This window comes from Pieris rapae, chromosome 10, assembly GCF_905147795.1.
Source record: "Pieris rapae chromosome 10, ilPieRapa1.1, whole genome shotgun sequence".
Classification (NCBI taxonomy): Eukaryota; Metazoa; Arthropoda; class Insecta; order Lepidoptera; family Pieridae; genus Pieris; species Pieris rapae.
The window spans coordinates 2449236-2475741 of record NC_059518.1 but is presented as its reverse complement, the minus strand read 5'-3'; the positions used below and the strand labels follow the sequence as shown (position 1 = coordinate 2475741).

Sequence of the window (26506 nt, the reverse complement as noted above, 5' to 3'; positions counted from 1 at the left end):
CAAGGAATAATTTTAAAAAGACATTTAGACAAAATATTTTTTTATAGAACAGGTGGAAAACAGGGAAGAGTGCTCAGGAGTGTATTGCCTGCCTTTTAAGAATTAGTACGTATTTTTCTTTAAAAACCTTAATTTTCTGGAAAAGTATTTTAATGAGTAAATGTTTTTTTTTAAAAATAACTTAAAATTATGGGCTGAATATTTGAGGTGTTCTGACATCCTTTAAAATTGTGGCGCTCCTCGATTTTTTTCACTGAGTCGAATTGGAAAAATTATACCTATAAAATCATATGATTGTCTATTGAAGTTGTAATGTTTAAGAGGTAGAACAACTTTCTAACGCCTTGCACCCCCATATGTAACATCAATTACAGCAAGGTGTTCGTCAAACGTGCCGAAAGTAACCCCTTCAGTGTGAAGTGCCCGCTATACGGCATTTGTTAGGGCCCCGTGAACTTTATATTTTTATTGTCTAAACAGCGGGTGTGATAGAGCCATTATACTTTGCATACGTGCCAAAGTGCGATTTCAATGACAACGTCTGCGCTAGGGTTGGCACTCACAAATTTAAATTGAGTTACAAAAACAATACAATAAATTCCTTATACTAATTATATTTTTCAGATCCTTGAAATTTGTAATAGGCCGACAACGCACTTGCGAGCCTTCTTGCAATGTGAATGTCCATAACAGTATCACTTCATATCAGGTGAGCTCCCTCACCTGATATGAAGTGATACTGCTATGATACCTGTGTGATGCCCGTTTAAAAAAAAAAATTTCAAAGCTACATTAATAAATAATCATAAATGTCACTCGAAATGGTTTTACTTGTAACATTTAAAGATATAAAAGACTTCCATAAGTCATACCACTTATTAGCACTAGTTTGAATAAGGTAACCAACCACAAACTCATTTCTTCTATATGAATTGATAATCTGAAGTTTATCAAATGACAGCCCTGTACGCAAAGGTGCCGGCAAGTCTTTGAGCCTTTGATCCCGACGAGACGCTTCACGCCTTTCGCGAGCCCTCATTGATCCTGCTTTGTTCATTCACAATTGTAGCGCATGCAACGAGTGACATAACGACGAACAAGCGTAAAAAAATTAATATGTGAAGCTGATGAATAAAAACAATAGCTAATTAGAGCCGATAATAGAAAATTTGCATTGCAAGGTAATAAGTTACATGGTTTTGCTTACAAAAAAATCAGAAACGTGAGTATCAATGTTACGTACAATCATTACTAGAGGACAAGCAAATGCTTTTATTTATTTCGTACTCATATAACTTAAGTTATGCTTAAAAAATATACTTAAGATATAGCCAGATATGGAATAACACAACACTTTATTTACAACACAAAACAGGAGATAAGTAAAATTAAATAAATGAAGATAAAGGAAGGTAATGGGCGGTCTAACAGCTAAAAGCAATGTCTTCCAGACGCTGCCTAAGTCAGGTTATGAGGTGTGGGAGTGATTGTAGGCTCATGATGCAGATTAATTACCGCTATGGACATTATTAATACTCCTTAATCATATTCCATGAAAGCTTATACAAGTAGCCGGCCTTTTATGTTTGAAAATTGGAATAGATTTCTTAGCTGTTTAACGTAGCCCTTATGTATATAAATCAAACCTTTTTTAATTTTCTAATTCCTGGGTCCAGTGGCAGCCCTAAGTAGGTACGGCGAGTCTTTGAGCGCCTTTGATCCCAACGAGACGCTTCACGCCTTTCGCGAGCCCTCATTGATCTTGCTTTATTCATTCATCGTTTGTATCGCGACAAATTAAATGTGGTACATGCTATTATTATCTAGCTTCTGAATATGTAACAAGTGTTCGTATAAACATTTTGCGAGCACATAATATGATATAAAGATATTATATTATGACGGTATCCGTAAATATTTGCTTCTGTTTTAGAATGAGAAATTTTAATTGTCATTAAATATATTTAAACACAACTATATATACTAGTTATGCTCTGCGGTTTTATACAGCTTTTCTCGGGAAATAAACTTTTAAATGCAATTTTTTTTATTAGACACATATTGCCGACATTTTTGTTGTTATTTAAACAGAAGTAAATGATTTGCTCCATTATCAATCGTTTCCGAAGCGTATGCTCTTTAGGAATTTTTATTTGTTTTTTTCGATAATTTGGATTATAATTAAGTAATGTGACAATTTATTTTTTGACTCAAAACGGTCAATAAAAAAAAACACTTTAAAGTTATATATTTAGACAAAGTAAGTGGGCTTAAAAGTTACGCATCACACAATATATTTCTTGAAAATATGTATCTTATAGCCTTCATCAGGAATTACGAAGAGTTCCAACGGTGAAAGAATCTTTCGAATCAGTAGTTTTAGAGCGTATTCAATGCAACAAATAAAATATTTCTTCTTTATAACATTAGTGTACCTGTTTTCAGATAGGTAATATATGCGCAATCAAGTAAGCGGCAGTAATTCGCCATAATATTATAAGAATTAATTAAATTTAGTAATCAAATAAAATGTTATTAGCTATTTTCGTTCGTATTTACTTACGTGTATCAAACATAAACTCTCATTTAAATAAATTCAGTTAAGATCATACAAACAGAATTAATTAACAATACAAAACATTAAATTATATTAAGACGATAATATATCGCTATACAAAACACGTTCTCTTAGCTTCACGACTAGAAAGCGGATGTCAAAAGTTGAAGGCAAGGTGCGAACGTTACTGGCGTGAAATTGTACAAATAAATAGCGGTAAAGATAACAAATTATGGGGAAATTGCTAATGATGAGCGGAGCGGGGCCGCGGGCGGTGCATTAAGCCGGCGGCAAACATCAAAGGACTCTTTGACCGTGCCGACTCCCACACCCCCTGTAAGCCAGCGTTCACAGACACAGATACGTTTCAATTTCGCCACTTCATTATCACTTCATTATATTTAGTATGGAGAATTGATTTAAGTCTTCACTGGCTAGATGGTTATTAGTATAATTAAAATGTCAATCTTAATACAATTCTATTATATTTTTGGTCAGTTAGGTAGTCCATTTTGAATTTTGCAACACATAATTCAAGTTATAGAGCAACATGAGCAGTATTGGCCTAGTGGCCTCTTTTCATCTGAGGTCGTCAGTCCGATTACCGCGCATATATGCTCATTTGACATAAGCTCGAAGGTTAAGGAAAACATCGTGAGTAAACCAACTTGTCTTAGACCCTAAAAATCGACGGCGTGTGTCAGACACAGGTGGCATGAACTTGAACTTTTGATATTTAAAAAAATCAATAAATGTATTAAATTTTTGCAAACGAATAACTACTTAAAACTTAGTTTAATATTTCATCCAAAAATACCTTTTTTAAGCAAAATTAAGCAAAGCTCTCAAAAATAATAGTACCTACATAAACGTATTAACTTTTTAGAGGAATCCTAGAAAATTCCTTACCCTTTCAAACATAGACACATAGACAATGTGTATGATATGTGTACAAAGAAAATAATTACTGTTGACGTAATCACCAAATAAGAAAATCACAGACCCCCCCCCCCCTATAGTGCTTACGTAATACTTGAACGGCTCCTAAGGCAGTAATTAATTTTAGTTAAACTTTTCTCTAGGCACTTGAACATTTCCTCTACGCCGTTTCCCTTCTAATAAAATATTTAATACGATATCGTAAATGAGCCTTAAGAGCTATAAAGGCAATTAATCAATGGATCTACATAGGGCAACCGCGCTACCGGTCGCCGGTCATCAAAGAGTTTTTGTGACGATACAATTTTGGCAAACTGCAATACAATTAATTGAATTTGATTTACGCATGTAATAACTTAAAATGTTAACTTCCAATCAATAAATGAAACTTATTGATATTTCATAATTAATCCTTTGTCTGATTACAAAGAGGTTAATACAATTTTTACATTGTGTCTGTCAAAGATAGAACACATGAATAGTGAGAGATTCCTTTTTAATAGAGACTGTAAGTAGTGTTCCATGTTGGTATGTATTAAATGGTAGACTAAGTAAAATCACATTTTAGAGAAACAAAGTTCAAGGGGGCAGCTAGTATCTCATACATAAAAAAAATGCTGAATTATAGTTTGGCGTTTCAAAATGGAACTCAGTCGTGTATTTTAAATTCTAGACGCGGCTTCCATACACAAAATATCTGTGGGTTATAACATATCAATATAAGATTATTTGTCTGAAAAATAAATTTGATGCCTGACAGAATTTTCGATACATCAGCCTTGCGGTCTGCATGTAAAGTGTGCAAGAGGCTCGTTATCGTGCTCTCCGACACCTCACCGTAACGAGTAACGAATAACGACACACTCAACTATTCGAGCCAACTGGCGGCACGTCCCTATCACTAGATACAGTTTGATTTGACAAAATTTTATTAAATTCGCGGCTAATTTTTGAAGAGTTTTGCTAAGGCATCAAACAATGTTGGATACTCCAGAGTCTCCTTGTCGGGCAGTTCAATACAGTTGGCATACAGATCAACAATTCGATATTTCGAATGGGAACCAATATATGGGCGGAATGCTCAGACCTACGCCTCGAGTGACACTAGACGTTGTCAAAGGAGACTGTTTGCTCCTTTGTCTTACCGGCCAATTAGTACGGGCCGTTCATTTAATTCTATCGGTCGATTAGCATTGGCCCAGGCGGTTCCTAATTGTTGTAGCAATTCGCCCCACGATAGACGTCGCAACTGAATGCAATCAATGAATTGATTTCATTATTTCCAGCAATACAACCCTTGTTTGTTCGTGTCCTGTTTTGCATTGCGCAGCGATTTGGAACTTGGAAGTTATCGTAGCACAAATCAAACAAAAGAAGTCTTAACACACAGTATTGACAGTATTCATCAGTCATTTAGACTGTATAAAATGTGTATACATATACTCATATCATAAATATCTGTATAATAGACAAGTGTCATCACCACACGCCGTCGACTTGGCCGGGTACCTTCATTGCACGAGCGAGTGTCAGTAGGTGCAAAACCGGGGTTTTCACCTCAACCCGAATGAAAGTCACACTCTGAAGCTACTAGGCTCATTTTCAATGCACACTACAAGAGGGCGATTTATGAACTCAGATATCGTCACATGAGCATGATAACCTCGGATATCCAGAGAATCAAAGAAACATGACAGGAAACGAAAAAATGTTTCATTTCTTCAATATTCGTTAGAATATTACTATGTGCTTTTGTCCATAGTTTTGTATGGTAAAAAGGATTTATTAATAACATAAATAAGTCCTTACTTCATTAGTTCACCAGTTAAATAACAAGAGAAGATTAGAAAATAAATGCTTATTTGACAAAAGAGGTTCTCATTCTACAGTGACGATATGTAATAATACACAAATATTAATTTAATATGAAAAACATAAAATTCATAGTGAAAAAGCAAATGCCAATTCGACAAAAGTCAAAACATAGCAAAGATTAAACGCTATACGAATATTTTAGATACGTAACTAGGAAAGTGGATGGCGCAGCCAAATACAGTAAAAGCAATGTTACAAATCTTTGAAATGGAATCTAGAAATTGGATAAAAATATTGGCAAAAGAAAATACTTTCAAAATATTTTTTGATTATCCATCTAAAGCCTAAAGGCCCGTATTCGAAAAGTTTCAACACATCACCAGGCTCGAGTTTCCTAAAATAGATCCTACGATTACGCATTCAGAACTCAAAATTGTTTAAAACACATTTTGGCAAGAGCATCTGCACAGCTTTTTGAGTCTAAACGGTAAAGGTCTTTAGGTAAAAATTGTATCACAACTCTTCGAAGCTGATAGCGAAGTTATAGGCAAGTTTGTATTTATCTTGGAAGAAAGAGTTGCAGATGAATTACGACGAGCCCGCATTCTACACAACTTTAAGTATTAACGGATTGAACTGCCATCGGGGCGTGCTCTATCAATATTGGATATTGTGATCAAGAACTTACTTCTTATAGCATTCTACTCTGAATAAAATTTCATATGGTTTAACAAGTTTTTATTGAAAGCGTTCAGAGACCAGTAAATATATGGTATCGCGGAATTTTGTGATATTGATGTATTCTATTCATCTGTAGTATATTTGCTCTATTATATTATTATTCATGTACTCATCAATATCAAACTGTGTCAAGATATTGTAACACTGCAAAGCAAATTTCGCTGTTAAAGTTTTGGTGCGTTTATTTCTTTACAACGTGAAATATTAATTAAATATTTAATCGAATATTAAGACTACTTACTATTACACTTCTTCTACACAAGATTTGTTCAGTGGTTGTAGTGGTTGGAATACACATATTTGGTCGTTATTAAGTACCTAATACAATAGAATTGAGCCGGGACCTCTGATTTTGGTCAATATAACCGGTAGGTATGTTGTTCTTAACAATATCGTCATAATCGTTTTCTATCGTCTAGCGTACAACCTTAATATTAACAAAGATAACATTCGGTAGCTATTCGAGGCTCCAAAAAATTACATATCAAAGGCGGTTACTTCAATTTCAATTTCGTGTATTCAATTACTTAAGTATCTTTTTTTTTATTTAACACACAAAACGTCAACATATAATAATTACATAATAAGGAAGGAAACGAGCGGAATTATCGCTTACAGGCGATCTCTGTCAGGCAACATTTTTGAGGAAAAATAAAATAAAAAAAACATTAAGTAATAAAATAAAGAAAAGGAGAAAACAAATAATACAAACACGTAAACAACACTTGAAACATGATTTCTTAACTATGTAAGGTATACATTAGATAAATAGAACACAGCAAATAATAGGAAAACGCATACATGAAGTTATAATTCTAATTACTTAAAGTCAAGATTTCAGTACAAAGGCCCAAATTGTGACAATTCAGTGAACAGACTGCAAAGTCAGAGTCTATATTAGAGGCACGTACTCTTTGATTGCATAGCACCTAATCTCCACTTCTTATGACTTTCCTTTGTGCAGTAAGCTGCACTTGCGACAAAGGCTTGGTTCTGATCGCCGGCCGCCCCCTTTCCGACTTTACCATTGCACAAACGTCCTACACCGTATCACTGTGTGACTTGTTTTTTGACGTTTCATTTTGAGCTTATGAAAGGGCAACATCTGTTTACTATCTGCGTCTATACATTTATTATGATTTCATCCTAATATATATTTACACATATTGTGGTAATATTATGTGGTTTAAACCACCCCCTATAGATGTGAGTTTGGTTACATGATTTGCAATACTAATTCCGTTTTTAATTTTCAACAAATCCAAGAAATTCTTTAACAAATAATAAATATATCTTTACATTAAGTATAATTTGACGCGTCTGTGGCTGAGCCATATAAAATCATTGTGAATTGCGTATTCAGTATATTTGAAGTGAATAAGACGATAAAACATAATTACTTCCAGCGTATTTAATATTATTACCACGTAGGTTGTTGTAATATGTTGTCATAATGTCAATAAAAATAGCAATATTATTTTTCAAATACATTTCTATAACATAAATAAGAAAAAAACTATGTGTCTAAGTTGCCCTTCAAGTATAACAATACTTCTCAACATTCATCTGTCTAATTATGTCTCAACTATCCACCGGATTTGTATGTAGTTTGCCCTAGTCAAATATGAGACTTTGTTTTCTGAATCGACAAAAACATTATAATGAAAGTTATCGCCGGAATCAACTAAATAAAAACGAATTATGATGCAATATTATTTTAGATAGTAATTATTCCTGTGAACAATGTATTACCATATTTCATGTGCTATATTTGCTTAGTACAAAGTATTGTAATATGAGTAGAGACTAGGCGGTTACGTCGTTGTTACCCGCGCGGGCAGTATTAGCGCACTGTCGCATCTTCAGAGGGCGGCGAGATCAAAGGATAGGTACACAGGCCGCTCCCATTGATGTCGCGCACAAAGGGAATTGATTGTTGCAAACCTCTTTTTTACAAAAAGATACCTATAAAGAGGGATTGATCGCAAATCCTCTCTCTTTGTTGAAAATATTCATTTATTTTGTTTTGAGAGGGCATGCTTCTAATTATGTTTACATAATGATATTGTACTGTTTTGTTGGAGTTTATTATTCAGACAATCTTTACAAATCAACTGTGTCATTGAAATTTGGTACAGATATCTCCAACAAGTTATTCAAGTTATACTTAAGTTTGGTTGTGGTGATGTACTGAATTTATTACAAACAATATTTAGCTTTAAATAAATAGAAATATCAGCCAAACAGGACTTTGTTCAGCCGGCATATATTCTTATACAAATTTTATTATATTGACCGACACCATTCTCACAACTTAAAAATCTGCACATGTTAATCTCACCGAGGCTACAATTTAGGAATATGAGCAAAATTGCTGGCTGATATTTAATAAAATAAGTATCATTTTAAATTCAAATTCAAATTCAAATTCAAAATTTATTTATTCATGTAGGTAACAATGTACACTTATGAACGTCAAAAAAAGAAATATTATATGAATTTAATTTTACATTTACTGCCAGTTCTCAAATCAAGGGCGTAGAACGGAAGAGAAGAACTGGCAATAAACTCTCCGCCACTCTTTTTAATCGCCAAGTTTTTTTTTTACACAATGCTTGTAAGGAGCTGCAACCACTACACCATGTTCCATATGACATATTGAGTAATAAAGAATAAAAAATAAAAAATTAAAAAAATTAAAAACAAAGATTTGACCTCTATCAGCAGGAGGCATGGTGAAATAGGAGCACGCACTTACGTACTCGTGAGAACAACACGCAAAGACGTAGTATAAACAACTAATATCACCGCAAACACGAATTCAAGTACGACCAGTCACCACAAGTAGCACCCGTTCACGAGTATGACGCATGGCCAGCCATTGGCCCCCTCGCCATATTTTAGGGAGAGAGACAACCCGACGCATGGACGCCGCCACAAGCAATGACATTTGAGTGAGCATGACGATCCTTGAAATGTGCACTTGGCTACACAAGAAAATAGTAATAATACTAATTATACTGAAATAATTTGATACCACATGAATCACGGTTTGTTCCCACTTTACATTTAAAAAAAGTCGTAGATGTCGACGATCGCCCCATAGTCTGAAAATGCAGCCGAGAGATTCTGTCGCGTTACCTATTTATACTGAAGCAATTTATATCCAAGCACTATATAGTTACCATTGTATAAATACCAGTATACAATAGTTAGGTAGATCAATATTCATGTTTTAGGATATTTCTAAAGGGTAATTTTGTTTAAAAATTTATTATAGAGTAGGTACTGAATAATTTGAAATCTCATAGAGGGATACATGTCGGATAGCTTATACTTCTGAGACTACATGATAGTTATTGAGCTTTTTTGATCTCGAATATCAGATGAAATAAAGGCATACCTTTTTAAGATAAGGCCAGTACAAGTAGTGTTTATTTCTTCAAAAATTTCTACATTATTTGATTGTTTTAACATTTTAATTTGACCTAAGAATTAACAAATTTTTATATAAGAATATTTCACAACTTCTGTAGTGTAAAAAGAAGACTTAATTTTTGACATCTTTTACAACAATATTTACATACAGAATCTATCTATGACTAGGCTGTCTTTAATTACATTATATGTACTTTTAAATATTGATAACTATGATAGGTTGTTGAAAAAAGTTTAAAAAAATCTAATTTAATCTACTTACCTTAGTTGTTCATGATTCAAGATCACAAAAATATAAAATATTCAAGATTTTGTAGGAGTGAGGACAATAACTAACTGGACTAAGAAATATATTATAGTACCATAAAAAAATGTTTGCATGTTCAACATGCTCTAAATAGCCAAAGCCATATAAAAAAATCTTCTTTTGTTATCTGTATGGCATAACATAAGAATTAGTATGATATTTAAAAATATTGGGAATCATAAATAATATTCGTAAAAGTCAGAAAATGCAAGTAGCATCACAAGCGCCAATATTTTGGGCATACAGTCGACATAACCTTTCATAATGTTATTAAACTAACAAAAAACTTTAGTATTCAATCTTTGAGCTTAAACAGAGCTAATTATTGTAACATTGCAGGTTCCTAAATGTTCATAAATATAAATTGTTCATTTTAGCCGAAGGAATCATAAAATAAGCATCATTTTCTTACCTCATTGACACCTGAATCCTCGAGTGACTTTTACAACTTTTCACACAAAACTTAAAACTTTGGAGATAAAACTTTATCACTTCAACGTAGACTTACAATCCGGATAACCAAAAAATTATTATTTTCACTAAGAAACAAACACTGAACAACACAAATAAGTAAAAACAAAATATTATTCAAAACGAATTGACTTCGCTTTCGCCATGGTCCAAATGTTGATGCTCTAATGCGCTCCCTGGTGACAACTCCGTAAACTCACATTTTGTTTTGTTATTCTGAATATAATCTGTAGACGTTAACCACCAAAGGGTCACAGACTACCATTCTCAATATTTATAAAGCACTTTTAATGGCCCCAAGGTTTGAAAATTAATTATGTGATTTCATATATTGCAATAATTTACAAAATAAAACAGATGTAAGAAAGGTATTTAATGCACCTATCCATCTATTGTCGATTTATTGAACTTCACATATTGCCCTGTTTAGGTGTGAATTATGAATACGCATTAATAGAGATGGCGCTATATTACAAATTAATTCCATTTTTGATTTCTAAAAGTCTATTTAGAAGCGAAAGTTTTGTTAATTAAAGAATTTAACCATATTGGTTGTAAAAACATCGATGGGAAAATTACATAACCTTATAAGCCGAAGATGCGAATTGCTAGTGTCAACCACAAACGGCTAATCACGTACTTAAAAATAAGGAACAATCAATGAAACGGACTCCGTGGCATGTGTTCTCAAAACAGTTGTGAAAGGAAAGTTCTATCTTTAGATATAGAAATTAGAATGAGTGTTTGTAAGTTAAACTAATTGCTAATAAAGCTTATACTGGTCAGTGTTAGAAAGTAGTAGGTAAAATGAAAACTAAAAAAAGGCGTCTGAGGACATTTTTTAAAAATAAAACAAAATTGTTATTAAATTACAAATTTTTATTCACACACAAAGTCAGCATTTGGAATGTCAATTGTCAGAATTTAAAATGACTCATTAATACAAAAGTGCTAAACGTTATTCACCAAGTTCCATAATATCTAAAAACCTTTCGGTAATTTAATGAATAATATCAATATAGAATTAACCTTTCAGTCGGTAATCGTCGTCGTCTTTGTAACTCATTTTTCTAATAAAATTGCACCGAATGCAAACGCATAGGTAACTATGCGTTTGCATTCGGACCTGATACCCGAAAGAGCCAAAACTAATTTATAACAAAACTGTTAATACTTAAGTAATAATAACACCACCTATGTCATATTAGAAAAATTTACGAATCGAGTTTCTGTTATAATTTCCACTACAATATTAGTAGATTCATTTCTGTCAGTGTGGGCTTCATTGCTAAATATTTTTTTTAACACAGCACATCACACAACTTGTATAGAAAATTCCACTTTAAGCACGTACTGCTATTATTTTAAAATTATAACTGTTATAAAAAAGAATGTATGACTTTGATTTGACATTTGAACATTCAGGAAAAAGTATCCCTTCCCACAAATAATCTTTTTATTGGTTGAAGCTCTTAATGTTCACAATTTAACCCGATAGATGGCGCTGACATGGTGTGAAACATTAACAGAAACTTGATATATTTCGTAGCCTTTCATGTTACAATTTGCTAGTGGGATGTTGGTCGAGCGCCATATTGTCCAGTGCGAAGATATTTTCTGGATCCAAAGCAGTTTTAGCGGCGTAAAGAAGGCGACGTCCCGCTTCACTCACAGTCTGTGTGTACCATTTCTTTCGCAGTTTTCCAACGCCATGGTGATGCGATATCGAACCTGTTAAATAAAATATTCAGATAGTATTCGCATAAATTGAAATTCAGTTTTTTTAATACTCTGTATAATATTATTTTTTCATTATTTACTCTACTCTGCTATCGTGTCCAGGGACTTTTGCTATCTCACAATTTTTTTCAAAAAAAAAAAAAAAGAATCATCATCGGTAATATTTTTATTTACAATATTCATGGGCGAGCCGGGGCGCAACTCCCCTCGAGACCCGTTCTTTCGGTCTTGTAGCTCTTCGCAGAACCGTTCCAGGCACAGTCTGTGCTTTATTAACATATCCTGTAGGCCGTTACGGTCTACAGTCATCTGCATTTGTTGCTTCAGGTCGTGCTTGGACGATGCGAATAGTGCGTAGAAGCACATGTTCCACTGTTTGTTCTTAATTAGTGTTGCCCAAAATCGGTCTTGGTCTTGCAGTCTTGGTCTTGTTCTTGCATTTTTGCAAGACCAATACCAATACCAAGACCGCCTTATCGTAGCAAGACCAATACCAAGACTGAAGCCTGCAAGAATTGAGCAAGACAATACTTAAGCCTGCAATACTCTTGCGTCTTGCAGTTAGGACAAACTGAGATTTGGGCGTTATCAAATTTTCAACTTTATCACTAGAGAAATAAGGTTCAAGGTTGATTGGGAAAATGTGACGTTCTGCGAATAAACTGTTGGTCGGTCGGTGTATTATATACCTACCAGTGGCGAAGAGTCCATACAAGCCGATTCCCACCGGGTTACCTTTCAAAAATCAGTTCCATATTCATACAAAAGTATTTACATTCTATTTCATTAACAAAGTATTATTAATTAAATGCCTGCGCGATTTACAATAGCAATAGTAATTCTTAGCAATACCCTAAGTATCACATTTCATTTTATAGTCGTAAATTAATCAGCGCGTCAATTTTTCGTACCTAAATTACATTAAAGGTAACTCGACGAATTACAGCTTATCTCGGCCAACGTTTTACTATGAGGCGAAAAGAGACAGAGCGTGTCAAACCATCTCTTTCTAATGCTCGCTAACTGTACGTAAAATTTAAAGAAAGATAAGGCTGATCGCGACCGGCTTCCCTTTGCCAAAATTTCACCCTTCGCCACTGATACCTACATATTTGATAATTTACCGACAAAGACGCCGCGGTTTGCAACAAGTGTATCACAGCATTTGACATGCTGTCTCGATAGTGGGTGATTTAAACAAATTTGAAACGTGGAAAAACTCCAAATATGAGCGACGTCATATTGCTTTACGCATTTGGTTTTAAAATCACATCGAGATTTGCAGTGTCGGTTTATCAACTTCTATCGTATCTACTCTAGTAGCTAGTAACCTCCATAAAAACAGCAGGCAACGTATAGTTCCAATAAAAAAGGAACATAATAAACAATATTATTTGCATAATTATCTACACTTTATTTTTGCGTAGGCACAAAACCTATTTGATTTTGATTCTGATACTTCTGTTTTTTAATCTTTCAAAGATTTATTCTATCTATCAAAGAATGCCGCATTTTTCTTTGTCGGCCTTCGGCTTGTGTGCTTATAAATATGAGTTTTTATTTCAATTTCAGTCATTTCTAATTGAGTTTCGCTTCGAGTCTATCTTATTTATTATTCTCGCCCATTTACCTAGCTAGGTACTCTAAATTCTTATTGCTTTCGGAGTGAATGTTTACAATTTGACATGAGTGACGAATAAATAGCAGTAGGCTAATAGGTATTTGCAAGTCTTGCGAGACTTGCGAGACTCTTGCTGCAAGATCAAGACCAAGACCAAGACTGAGAGCGCAATACCAATACCAAGATCAAGACCAGGTATATTGACGCAAGACCAATACCAAGACTGGTCTAAGTCTCGTCTTGGTCTTGCATTTGGGCAACACTATTCTTAATTACTGCAGGCACATTTTGGGATTGTCCTAATGTACAATCTTAAATTTATTAATTTTATTTAAAACTGATACAAACCTCCACAAGCAATGATTTCATCCCTAGCAGCCTCTTCAATTTCCTCATATGTTCGTAATGGATCTACGCAACCCGCGCTATTGAAGCCGAAGTAGAAATAGATGCAACATCCCGCGTCATACCTGATAATGTTCAATGAAATTTATAATAAAGTATACATTAAATTCTTCTAAAATTTAAAACGTTCAGCGATTTAAAAACTTTTTTATCCGAAAAATTTATATAATATTAATTGGGATTGCGACTCTTTTTATGTTACGGTGGACATCCATATGATGTTGTGTGATATCGCCGCCCATGGGCACTCGCACTGCCAGAAGGCTCGTAAGCGCTGCCGGTCTTTTAATAATTGGTACGCTCTTCTTGAGTCAAATTGGTTCGGAAATTACTATTCACTATAATCCACATATTGGTGGTGCGAAAAACTGCCTTAAAAACTCTCAGTTGTGGAACGAGGGACGTCGAGGTGATATTAGAATTTACAGAGAAGGCCGAGCTTTCAAGCTAGGAACCACACAGTCAATAATATTTCGAACACATATCTATTCACGATTTCATTCATAAAAATGAGGGAGATGAAAAGGGGAGATATAACATTATAACAGGATAAAATGAGTATGCTATCCTTTGCACGCTATTATCAAAAACCATAGATATATCTAGTTTGAATAATTGTACATATTTTTAACTCTTACGTCTGTGTAAGTCGACAGGAGATGAGGTAATGAGAGACATTTCTGGCTTTGCACTCTGCTATAACACGTCGTTTTGTGTTCCGACAGAGGATCAATGTCCTCTCCCATGGCACTGATGTCTCAAAGGATTCAGCCACTATGTCATACTCTAGCGCCAGGTCCTGAAGGAATGTAATACACATTTACCAAATTAAATGTTCATTAAAAAAACAGTTTTTTATAACAGCTAATATTATAATAATCTGCTGTTACTGTTCTTTTTTAATGAAAAATGAGGAAAAACGGTAGGATTTCCATCTAATGTAATTACATAATTTAGTTATGACGATTAATTTTATTAAGAATCATTACTTTTAGTATCAGTGAAAGCTTTTCGTGTACCTTTTTTTCTTAAGGACAAGAAAACATCCATGTCTTTTTGTGATGAGTGTACTTTGCTGAGGAACCATTTTGATGGAAAACCAAAGCAAATAGATTCACTCAAAGTTAACAAAAAACTACAAACTATACTATAATAAAAAACAAAAATATTAACTTTTTATAAAATAAAGCAACGATTACTAATTAATAAATAATTATTATGAATAATTATGTATTTATTTAAATAAAAATCAATAATTTAGCCTCCAAATATTGTCAAAGCTGTTTTAAAAGAGTAAGTATGGAGTTTCTAGCATATTCTTTTCCATATGTAACGATCTTTTGGAAGGGGCATCTAAAGACACTTTTAAAAACTCTTTAAAGTGTAGTTTAATCTTTCAAAAGTGCCGTTTTAATGGGCCTAAATGAAATCAATGTTTTGACTTCGATTTAGAATCGAGACAAAATACTATTCTCGTTGCAGAATCCTTTCTAAGATGAGTGAACCAAATTTAAGACTTAACAAACAAAAATAATCTCCAACTCACCCTTATATAAGCAATGACAAAAGTCAATGTATACCCAATCTCTCCATTCTTTGCCCCACCAGGGAACCCTCCAAATTGTCCCGCAATGCTATTCAATTGGGACTCTCTCTCCGTCACTTGGTCCAATTTACCCTCCATTAACAGTGTTACCACACACAGCTTCATCGGGTCAAATCCTTTGATCTTCGTAATATATAACTTCTTCAGCCCATCTAGTAATACTCCTCCCCACGATGTTTCCGTTTTCAAGGCATGTCCGAATCTAAACTATAAAAAAACATTGTCGTGTCAATCCTTGTGTTGTGAATGTTGATTTCTTAGGATTAGACAAAAAATTACTTGATAAATATGAAATCTAATAACGGTAAATTAAATAAATAATTGTTATTTATGAGATAAAAATAAATAAATATATATCTTTAAACGAGCAATTCTTGTATTTTTTTCGATTTTCATGAAATTTAGTATACATGCTTACGGGGGCTTTCGGGGGCGATAAATCGATCTAGCTAGGAATCATTTCAATGTCATTTTATTCGTGTTTTATTTTTTATTATTCTGTCGGTAAGATCGAAATATATTATTCATATTTCATCATTTTATTAGTATTTAATTCATACTTGAACATAATTTCTAAAAAAGCCAATTTATAAAAAAAATACCGAGCAAGGCTCGGTCATCCAGGTATATTATATATAATAAGAGGCAAACAATACAATATACTATACAATATAATATAGAATAAATAAGAAAATACTAAAGTCAGAAATACTAAAGTCTAGAAGTATAATTGTGTGTAATCGCATTAATTATAACAGTAATTAAAACATAATTATGCAGAATTAAATATAATAAATAAAACTTTTTACACAGTTTTATGTTAATTCTGTTTACGTTACGATTAATAAAAAGATCACTGCTTAAGCTAATAAAGTAATTTGTTTTTCTTGAACAATAAATTGTTATAATTTCTTAATAAATTGGAATTTAGGTAGATCATTCCCAATAATTCCTAGGAAAAGCTACAAAAAGGACATTACCACTCGTATATTACAGAATATTTGAAGTAAGCATAATCATACCTGTTCATTATCCATTAATCGTATACTAGATGGTTGTAAACGTTGCCTGGCGACTTCTCTCTCAAATTGGAACCCACTCTCCCAGTCAGGGAATACCAATGATCCATAGCGGACCAGAGAGGGTAATGGACGGATTTTTAACGTCACCTTAAATAATATATGTTATTTAAAACAAACACTTTTTTATAAGAAAATAATATAATCTATTTTATTCTATGAAGAAAGGCCGTCACACAATAAATAAGTATTTAATATACATATAGCTCTCTAAAGGCTCTAAAGGTGATTTTCAGAAACATGATTTATCGCGAACTGAATATGTCAAACTCAAATATTTTTTTAATAGTAAAAGGTGGCAAACGAGCTTGGTACTGGACGCCAAAAAAGTCATGACAGGAGTATACTCTTCTTTATACAATTGTAGATATCCCCCAGAAGACCAGGAGTCAATTCCACAGTTGGCAAAATAAAGTTTCTTGTCAAGTGGACCGTGGAAGATTTCCAGCCATCAAGGTGATGCTGATGAAATTTTGAATCAATTTATGCTTATACAATTCACAGTAATTAAACAACGATTAATATATACGTACCTAAATTTAAATTTTGGAATAAGAATAAATGTATATTACCTCAGTGACAACTCCCAGACATCCCTCTGACCCCATGACGACATGTTCCCATTCCGGGCCGCAAGAGATCCGTGGGACACAACAACTCTTTTCTATGACTCCACGGGGCGTGACCACCTAAAAAAAACACTGGCGTCACAACCTTTTACGTCTAGGCCTTAAATTTCTGAATCAATTTTTTGATTTTTTTTTCTTTTTTAATTTCTTCTGTGTCTGACACATGCCGATGAATTGTAAGTGTATGGCATGCCGATTTTCTGATGACGTTTACCGTGACTGTACTAACGAGTATTAAATGCGAAAACAGAAGATCTATATTATATATCTCTCGCAGTAAAGTAGTTAAATCAGAGAGGTAACTGAATTTCTAGACAGTTAATTAAAGATCGGTATTCAATCAAGTCTCTCAGATTTAACCACTTTACTGCGGTATATCCATTGAAGTTGATTTCTTCTTTAACAGTTTTAAATTTAAAATTATAGTTTATATTTAAACATCCGAGTTTAACAAATTACCTTAGTTTGAACTATTAGATCCTCAATGTTGCCATATGTGTTTTTCTTCATACCTGATGCTCTGGTTGCCACCCATCCACCCAGGGTCGAGAATTCATAGGAATCAGGTTCGTGGCCGACTGTAAAGCCTCTCGCCCGCATCTCTCTTTCCAAATCCTGACCCACTATACCAGCCTAAAATAAAAATAAAATTGATATGAGTAAAATTAAAGCCTTTTTTAAAAGTCCTATCTAGTAGACCGGTATACGGAAACTGAAAGTGGTTTAAGGCACAGTGCGGGATTTGGAGGAAGCGTTCGCCAATAAGTAAATAACACACACATATCTAGGAATGACTGAGATGATAGAAATATAAATGTATTTGAATGTAAAGTATCTTAAAACAAAAAGGTTTTACTAATTTATTTTATTTTATTATACGACCTTTAAAACTGAAATTTCAACTGGTGTTCATGTAAAGAAAAAACCTTTGTTCTTTTAAGGTTGATGCTTAAAATGATAGTCACAAAGACTTTTGCAAAAAACAATTTGAACAAGGTTAAACCACTTTATATAAGGTTTGTTCAGTTAAAAGGCCGCAGTATAAAACTTTTAGTAAATTATGTTCTGTAGTTCTTAATGCGATTCCGATAGATGCTGTATTTATAATAATTACATATTATATACTCTGCAAAGTATATATAATATATATACTTTGCAGATCACATGACAAGAGTCCTACCTGAACTCTAGCCAGCAGCTGTTCTCTATCAAGCCAAAGTATAGAGTTCATGTCACTGGTGTCCAAAGCCACTATGGGGCGGTTCTCATGCTCAGGACACGTGATGGATCCCGATACAGAGGTACCACCGCCGAACGGGATCAGTACAAACTTGAACTTAGATGCACACTCTACTATTTGCTGTACCTGAAACATGCGACAGAAGTTTTAATAAAATACAGTAAATGTCTCAGTTTACTGAATTGGTAATTTTTTGAAGTCACGCAAAAAAAATCATTGGAACGAGAGTAGTTTACAATTTGAACTTTGTAAAATTTACTTAAACATTCCTCTCAAACTCCGAAATAATGTTGCTTCAAATCCCCCTCTGGGCGTCATCCACCGGACGCCAGGTGAGCTTCCTACACGATTTCCCCATTATATAAAAAGAATACCATCCCTTTTCCCGGGACATTACTTAGCTAGATTTTATGAAAGTTAATCTGTTGCATTAAACGTTAAAATTTTGTCTACAAATTTACGATTTACATGCAGGTTACGACTACGTATTACACAAACACACACTTGTACAAGTTACAATTTTTTACGAAAAATGTATAATTAGCGTGTCAAAAAGGTTGTTGAGCAACAGTTTGGGTTCGGGTCCCTGAATAATTGCTTCGTTTTTTATATTTTTGTTTAAACTTTATAAACTAAAAAATACAATCCACACAAAAAACGAAACGAGAACATTACGAGGACAGGTTTGTCGAAATGAAAACGATAAATTTGCCTTTAAAGTAAATTAAAAAAACACTATTCACACACGTTATGCATCCGCGACTTTGAATTGTTATCATCTGTTTACATTCTTTGATGCATTGGACTTACCTGCTCGTGACATTCAGGCCAAATAACTGCGTCGGGTATCCTTTGAAAGGTATTATTTCTAAGATGCGTCATGTCATTCAGGGTCTGCCCATGAGCACGGATGAGCCTATCCATACCCTCGACGCTGACCAAGCTGATCTTCTCCAACTCCAGCCGAACCTCGTCCGGTAATCGGCTTTGAGGGTATACTGTAGGAGTGGGAGGAATCTTCGGGGGCTTGGAGATGTCCACGTCGAATTTTTCTTTCACCCATTGGACGAAATGGGGTAGCGACTTCCCTCCGATAAGATATCTTAAAATTCAATTTGCATCATATAAAACATAAATGAAAACAATTCTTTTATAAATAACATGATAACTGTTTTGCAGAGTCATTTTATACATACAGATACACTAATAAAAAGAAAAGGGCAATTCATAAAGAGAAAAATTTCTGTGATATTTGACTGTCAAAAAAAGGGAAAATACAAATGGAATATGTGCATTCACAACTTGAACTCATAAATGAAATGATTATTTAAGAATCATAGAGACTATTTTGAGTATTATTTGGCAATAAATAGTTATGATGTTAGAGTAATAAAAGATGAATTTGGTGTACAATTTTGTTTTCAGTGACGCGAAAATAAATAAATTAATTTATGCTTTTATTTAGTTATCTTTTAGGGAAATAAGGGCGTGCATTTATATCGATAATAATAATAGTAAATATAACAATGAAAATTTCACAATGCTTATAGCTTTTTGGTAAATTTGTTGAATAACGGCTCCTTAAAACAGCTCCATTTTTTGGAGATTAGACATATTTACCGTTTTTTACACATCAAAGCTTATCCCATATCAATTTTAAGAGATAAATGTTCGGACTTTAAAATGTGAAAGTATAATTGTTGCCATGGTTACCATTTTTTATATGGCAACACGCAAATTTTATTTAATAATGTCAAATATAGGTATTATATGAGTAAAACATCTAGGAATTTGAAACCTCGTTTGTTTTCAAGTATTTATTTATATATATGTAAATACTGCAAGTGTGTTTGCAATGTAACCTTGTACCTTTTAACTGAGCAAATTCTAGTGCTAATAAGTGTGATTGATGCTAAAGGTCAGTTTTAGTAACGGAAATGTACCGCTTTTCGAAAGAATAAAAGTACACCCTCACCAGACCCGTTTATATGCAATAAACATTGGTTTTTATAAAAAAAAAATAATCTAATTGCACAGTTTAAATCAGAGTACGAATCTGTCTCTTTTAATCACAGCGTAAACACAATTCGACGGAGATGTACCAGTACTAATGTTGTGCCGAGAAAGACTTCCATTCTGGTTTGCCGAATAAATTATTTAATTAATAATTATTTAATTCTATTGTAGTGTTGCCTATTTTAGTGTATATTTTACTTTCTATTTCTTCTATTATATTCTATGACTTTTTTAAATTACATTATTGTTGATGTGTGTGTCCCTACAATAAAATTGTACCTTTTGCCTGTAAACGTGGCGATGTCATCTTTCAACTGGAACATAGAGTCTTTGTATCCCCATCCGTACCATTTTAACAGCTCTTGCCTGCAAATGAAATCATACTGGTCATAATATGTTCTCAAGCTAAATATACTGCATATATATCGTTATTAATTTATTATTAATAAACTAGTATAACTAATTCTGTGGTCAGAATATGATAACTACACTTTACAGGACAAGCAATTAGATTATTAAAAAACCTTGAAACCACTATTAAAATATGAAAAAATGTACTTAGCATTGTCTAATCTGTGTCTAAACAAATGAATAGATGAAATCGCTTAATTATTAAAATAACCTATTGTATAAATATAATTTTATCAATGTGATATTACAATACTACAGATATTATAAGAATTGACTAATAATTACATAGTTTAATTTAAAAAAAAGTAAGCTTAAAAATAATAACTAAGACTTATATATTATTAAAAGGAGTCCCTTAAGGTTCCCAAGGTTCCGAAGATACTGGCAACGTTCCCCCTTTGAATAGCTAGACTAATTCTTATTCTGTGTTTAAGTACTCAAGCGTATTCTAAATTATAACTCAAGATTTCAGTTATACACTATCATAGTAATTCTATGTATTTAAAAAACAAAAACAAAACAAACAAAAATTATTTATTCATATAAGTAACACAATCACTTATGAACGTCAAAAAAAGAAATATTCATTAGATGATTCTAATTTTACATTTACTGCCTGTTCTCAAATCAAGGGCGTAGAACGGAAGAGAAGAACTGGCAATAATCTCAATTTATACTCAATTATAAACGCAATTTAGTGCGACTTATAAGTTATACTTATATTATGTAATAAAAATCTTCTGGGTCGGGGCTTCAGATTTTTCTCTCTCTTTAATTTTAGTTGTTATAAGTTTATTTCATATAACATTTTCGAGTAGGCCTTTAGTTAGGCCTTAAACTACATAGTTTATTCGACTTATCCTTACAAAAGGCGTACCAATTCTTAAAAAGCCTGCAACCCACTTTCGAGCCTTCTGGCAATATCAGAGTCCAAGGTTGGCGGTATCACTTAACATCAAATGAGAGATCCTCCAGTTACATTAAATAAATAGTTTCAGCTGTTTTCAGTGAATATTTTATTCATTGTGAGCGATCGATCCATGTTTGAATGAATTATTAATATAATATCGAACTGAGGTCTCATAGTTACAGATTCGTAAATTAAAAATAAACACACTGAATTGCCAGGATTAAGAGGTTTGCTTACAACATTTTTGCAAAAATGTATTTAAAGTAGAAGAGTATTCCCAATTCTTCTCCACCCTTGAATTGAGAAATGTTATTAACATTTTAAACTTATTTATTGGTTATGTGTTCAGAGGTTTAGTGTTGGCTTCAGTGTGCACCTCCCAACTTTGGGGTCATGCGTTGGAATCACGGCTGAGAACTTGCAAACGAATTAAAAACTTGGCGAAGGAAAACTTTGCGAAGAAACCGACATGCCCTACATCATCGTAGACCTACTTACGTACCTACTACGTAGAATGCTGATCTGCTTACTTGAAAATCATTACAAAACAGAAAGAAATTGGAGGCCAAAACTTGGTGGTTGTAGCGCAGTTCATGAACATTTCTCAACCAAATAGGCAAGTAAGTTATTACCCTCCTTTACCAGACCTTTACTCGCTGTCAACTTTTGGGGTCTAAGGCAAGGCGGTTTTCTCACGATGCTTTCCTTTACCATTCGCGAGAATTTTAAAAGCGCACATAGAAATAAAGATCGAACCTACGGTCCGAGTGATGAAAGTAGCACGCTGAAGACACTAAGTCAACGCTGCTTCGAGGCTAATCACCGTATGAAATATTGGAAGTAGATATTTGCTACTATATTTAAACTTATAAAAAAGGGATGTTGCTAATAATTATCACAATACAAACACAGATTAAGCAAGGTACGTTTAAATTTGGCTATCATCTTATCAGTAATTACTGAATATTATCAGCCAAGTGACCGCTTTTTCACATATATTTTCCGAGAAAATATTTGTCATTCACGATCGCTGTTATAATATTTCTAATATTTTAGATATTAAATTATGTTATTACTTTTCAGAAAAATATATGTACTCAATACTGTATAATTCCCTTTTACTATCGGGGACTCCATGTGAAAGGAGGACTGACTTCTAAGGTTGGACCTGTGGGCGTTGGCAGGCATTCCTCATTATAATTAGAAATAAATAATTTATAAGAAAAACAAAATTAATGGTTGACGCTTGTGGTCAATAATTATCCTATATTTTTTCTGATTAAATATTATGACACAATCTGGACAATGAAGTTGTTGTATATAACATATATAAACGATTTTAAAATAAATGGTGGTCCAGTAAATACTCAAACCAAAACAAATCGAAGCATACGACCAGGCTCCAGGAATTGTATTCGTAAAATGAATAAACTCAAAACTCTCTTTAAACGTAAATTAATCAAAAAAGCTTTTTATAAATTTGAAAATAATTAAAATAATTCTAATTCTGGGATTGATTTGCTCCAGTTCCAACAATTTGTATGACTCAAAACTGTGGCGGCCGAAAAAAAACAGTGGCGGCAAGACTCTTTCTGGCAGTTCCTCCCGCTTTTTGCATCAATATAACATGTTTTCTGTTCATAAGTGTTTGAATATATGAATGTGAACATGAATAAAGTTAATGAGTTTGATTTTATATTTAAATAAAACTTTTTTTTATACAAGAGTAATAACTTCGTCTATTATTCAAAGAATGAGCTATCAATATCGTTCTTAATTAAATCCTTTCTGTTTGAATCTAGTCATCTGTGTGTATAGTACTGACAGTCCGTTTAGAATTCTGACAGGACGTTCGCGTACCGCATCGCAGGGCTAGCAGTTGCGAGTTTCAGATCGAGTAGGTCTTCGAGTGCCGCAACTCCAGACGAAATTTAAACATCGTCACGATTATGAAAAGAATCAGTTTCTTATAAGATGTCAGATAATCTAAAACCCAGTCCTATAAAATCTAAGTCTTCACCAATCTTGTTAATCTTTATAGTATAAAACCAATTTTATATATTAATTTTACTTTAATATTTTCTACGTAAAGGAAGTAAATTAGTATTGAAGATGGGGCTTTATTTCAAACGTGGACTGATAATTAATTTTTATTTGTAGAATCAATTTTATTGAAATAAAATCATTTTTCATTCATTTTATAACTGGAGCTAGAGTCTAACACATTTTTTTTGTCTGGAACATGAGGCCCTGGTTAAAAATAAATTAGTAACTACGCTTAGTAGCCACAAAATTCAAAATTCAAATTCGTAATCATACACAATTTTACTAAACGATGTTTATGAATGTTGTTTCAAAACAAATACCATGTAATACAATTACCACTAAGGATGATTAATAGATGATATTGTTATTTGTATTTCCAGCAATTGTTTATAGAATATTTTAAAATGTTATTGCCAGTAAAAAATAACTATAACATTTTAATTTGTATAATACTTTTACCATTTTACCAAGATTGAATTATGAATACTGTATCTCATCTACATGAGACTTATTAAAAATCATGGAAACCACGGGATTATCCTGTTAATATCAAATTCGTCGATATAATGGAAACCGTGACCATGCGAAATAATATAAGCTATAATTGTTAATAACAAATATTTCATTTTAAATTAATTAATGTTTAATCATAATGTATAGAGTCAAAATCTGTTATAACGACATCGAAGGGACTCTCATATTGGTCGTAAAAACCGATAGTCGTAACAGTCAGCCGGGTTCTTTGATTTCCGTTAATATAACCGGTATGTTGTTCTAAACGATGTCGTCGTAAACGGTTTTGACTGTATTTTTAAGATCTTATTTTTACAGCTATCTATTATCTTTTACTTAATTTAATATTTTTATTTCACTTCGTTGCCTAGACGTCTTCGTTGTACATTAACATATTCCGAGATAATTGCACAAGCTATTTCATGGTAAAAAAGTTTTATCCAAATCCATACAGTCGTGGTTTGACTGCATAACAAATATATCCTAACATAGCATTGCTTCATTGATATATACAAGTTTATGACCGAAATAATCCTAAATCAAACATCGCCTGACTTTTCTAAAAATGATTTCAATTCGCGAACACAATGTAGATTTAAACAGGACGTTATATTAACAGCTATCCTGCATACGCGAAGTCTAGACTCTAGATTAATCCAGAAATATCTGAATTAAGTGGACTTTCTTAGACGCGATTTTTATCACAGACCCACGATTAAAGAAAATATTTAAGCAGTCAATCACCTTCTTATCTAATAAATGTATTACCGCAAAGGGGACACAGCCCTACAAACATAAATAAACACATTTTTGCGCTTTTGGTATTTAAGTGACACCAATTGTGTTTATAGACAAATGGCAGGCGAATATTTTTAGAATGTAGTGCTGTTAATTATATCCAGAAAACTGGAACGGGCACGACGCACTCATTAATTGACGCCTACTTCCTAATTTTTTGCAAAATGACATAATACTAGTTAGAATATAGATAAAACAGGAAAACCTTACCGCTTTCTAGGAATTACACTTTTAACTTTAATCTCTGTCTCATAAGTGTTCCTGTTATCACTTATCAAACGTTTATTTTGTACACTTTTTACTGAATCGACTGCTGTCCTTACAAAGCCCACATTTTCAGACATATTATTTATGTTATTGAATTATTTTAATATTTCTATAAACGCGACAATTATAGGTTTGCGTTGGACAACATTTGGTACGATTTTTGTAAAACGCGCACTCGCCGCGCGCACGTTGAAATTGAGAAACGTCAATAATGCGCGTGAAGTATTACAGCGACATCTTTTTAATGTAGTTATAACTACTATTATTTATTTTATTTTTTATTTTCACATTAAGGTACAGAAACAGAAAACAGACTGACTACATACATAAAATTATTACATACTAAACAACATTTAAAAATCTGACTTCCAGTTGTATCTGTACACAGCATTTACACTAAATATCAACTAAACAACATACACATATCAAACCGAATGACAAAAAAATAAAAAAATACTATGTAATATAGTTAGTTATATAAGATATGACAAATGAATTTTGTGGTAAAGGTTTACTTAATTCTTGACACCACAAGATGGCGCTTTAATAAATAGTTAAATTTGCAGGATATTGTTATCACCATGATTTTTCCTGTGGTAATTGTTTCACAATCCCTAAAGAGGGGTGACCTTTGGCACGTTCTGGGCATAAGCCCCCTTCGGGAGGTGTTTCTTATCGCACCCTGCTGATACAGGGTGGTACAATTATTAATATTATTTTAAGATCAGGAAAGTAGGAAATTTACTCCCCAAAATTATTCGTTTATATAAAATTTTCTTTGAATATATAATAATTTTGTTCCATAAACTTATTACATAAAAATGTTGTGTACCAGGCCCCTGGTACAGTGAATGATGCATTACCTGTGTCTTTCTAGTTACTTTCATTGTGTAGCAAGAGGACATTTTAACAATAATAAATAATTAAAATAAAAAAAATTACGAATTAAATTAATTA

The 26506-nt window shown here is 33.0% G+C and overlaps 2 protein-coding genes across 4 annotated transcripts in view; both read right to left on the bottom strand.

Annotated features, from left to right (window-relative positions):
• Positions 1-10447, bottom strand: part of LOC111000147 (axin) — a 75924-nt gene extending 65477 nt beyond the window's left edge. For 2 of the 3 annotated variants that reach the window (XM_045629741.1, XM_045629744.1), the window contains exon 1: positions 10210-10446. The gene's annotated coding sequence lies outside the window, so the exon portion shown is untranslated. Of the gene's footprint in view, positions 1-10209 lie in introns of all 3 variants that reach the window. The other variant, XM_045629743.1, reaches the window with a different exon arrangement.
• Positions 10448-11135: 688 nt separating this feature from the next.
• Positions 11136-25739, bottom strand: LOC111000137 (alkyldihydroxyacetonephosphate synthase). The gene is made up of 11 exons (XM_022269491.2): positions 25493-25739; positions 20884-20970; positions 19399-19690; positions 18529-18714; positions 17808-17981; positions 17292-17408; positions 16663-16809; positions 15581-15847; positions 14673-14833; positions 13978-14099; positions 11136-11999 (listed from the first exon to the last, which is right to left on the bottom strand). The coding sequence occupies exons 1-11, from the start codon at positions 25624-25626 to the stop codon at positions 11827-11829; spliced, it is 1860 nt and encodes a 619-aa protein (XP_022125183.2). The 5' UTR covers positions 25627-25739; the 3' UTR covers positions 11136-11826.
• Between the last annotated feature and the right edge of the window lie 767 nt (positions 25740-26506).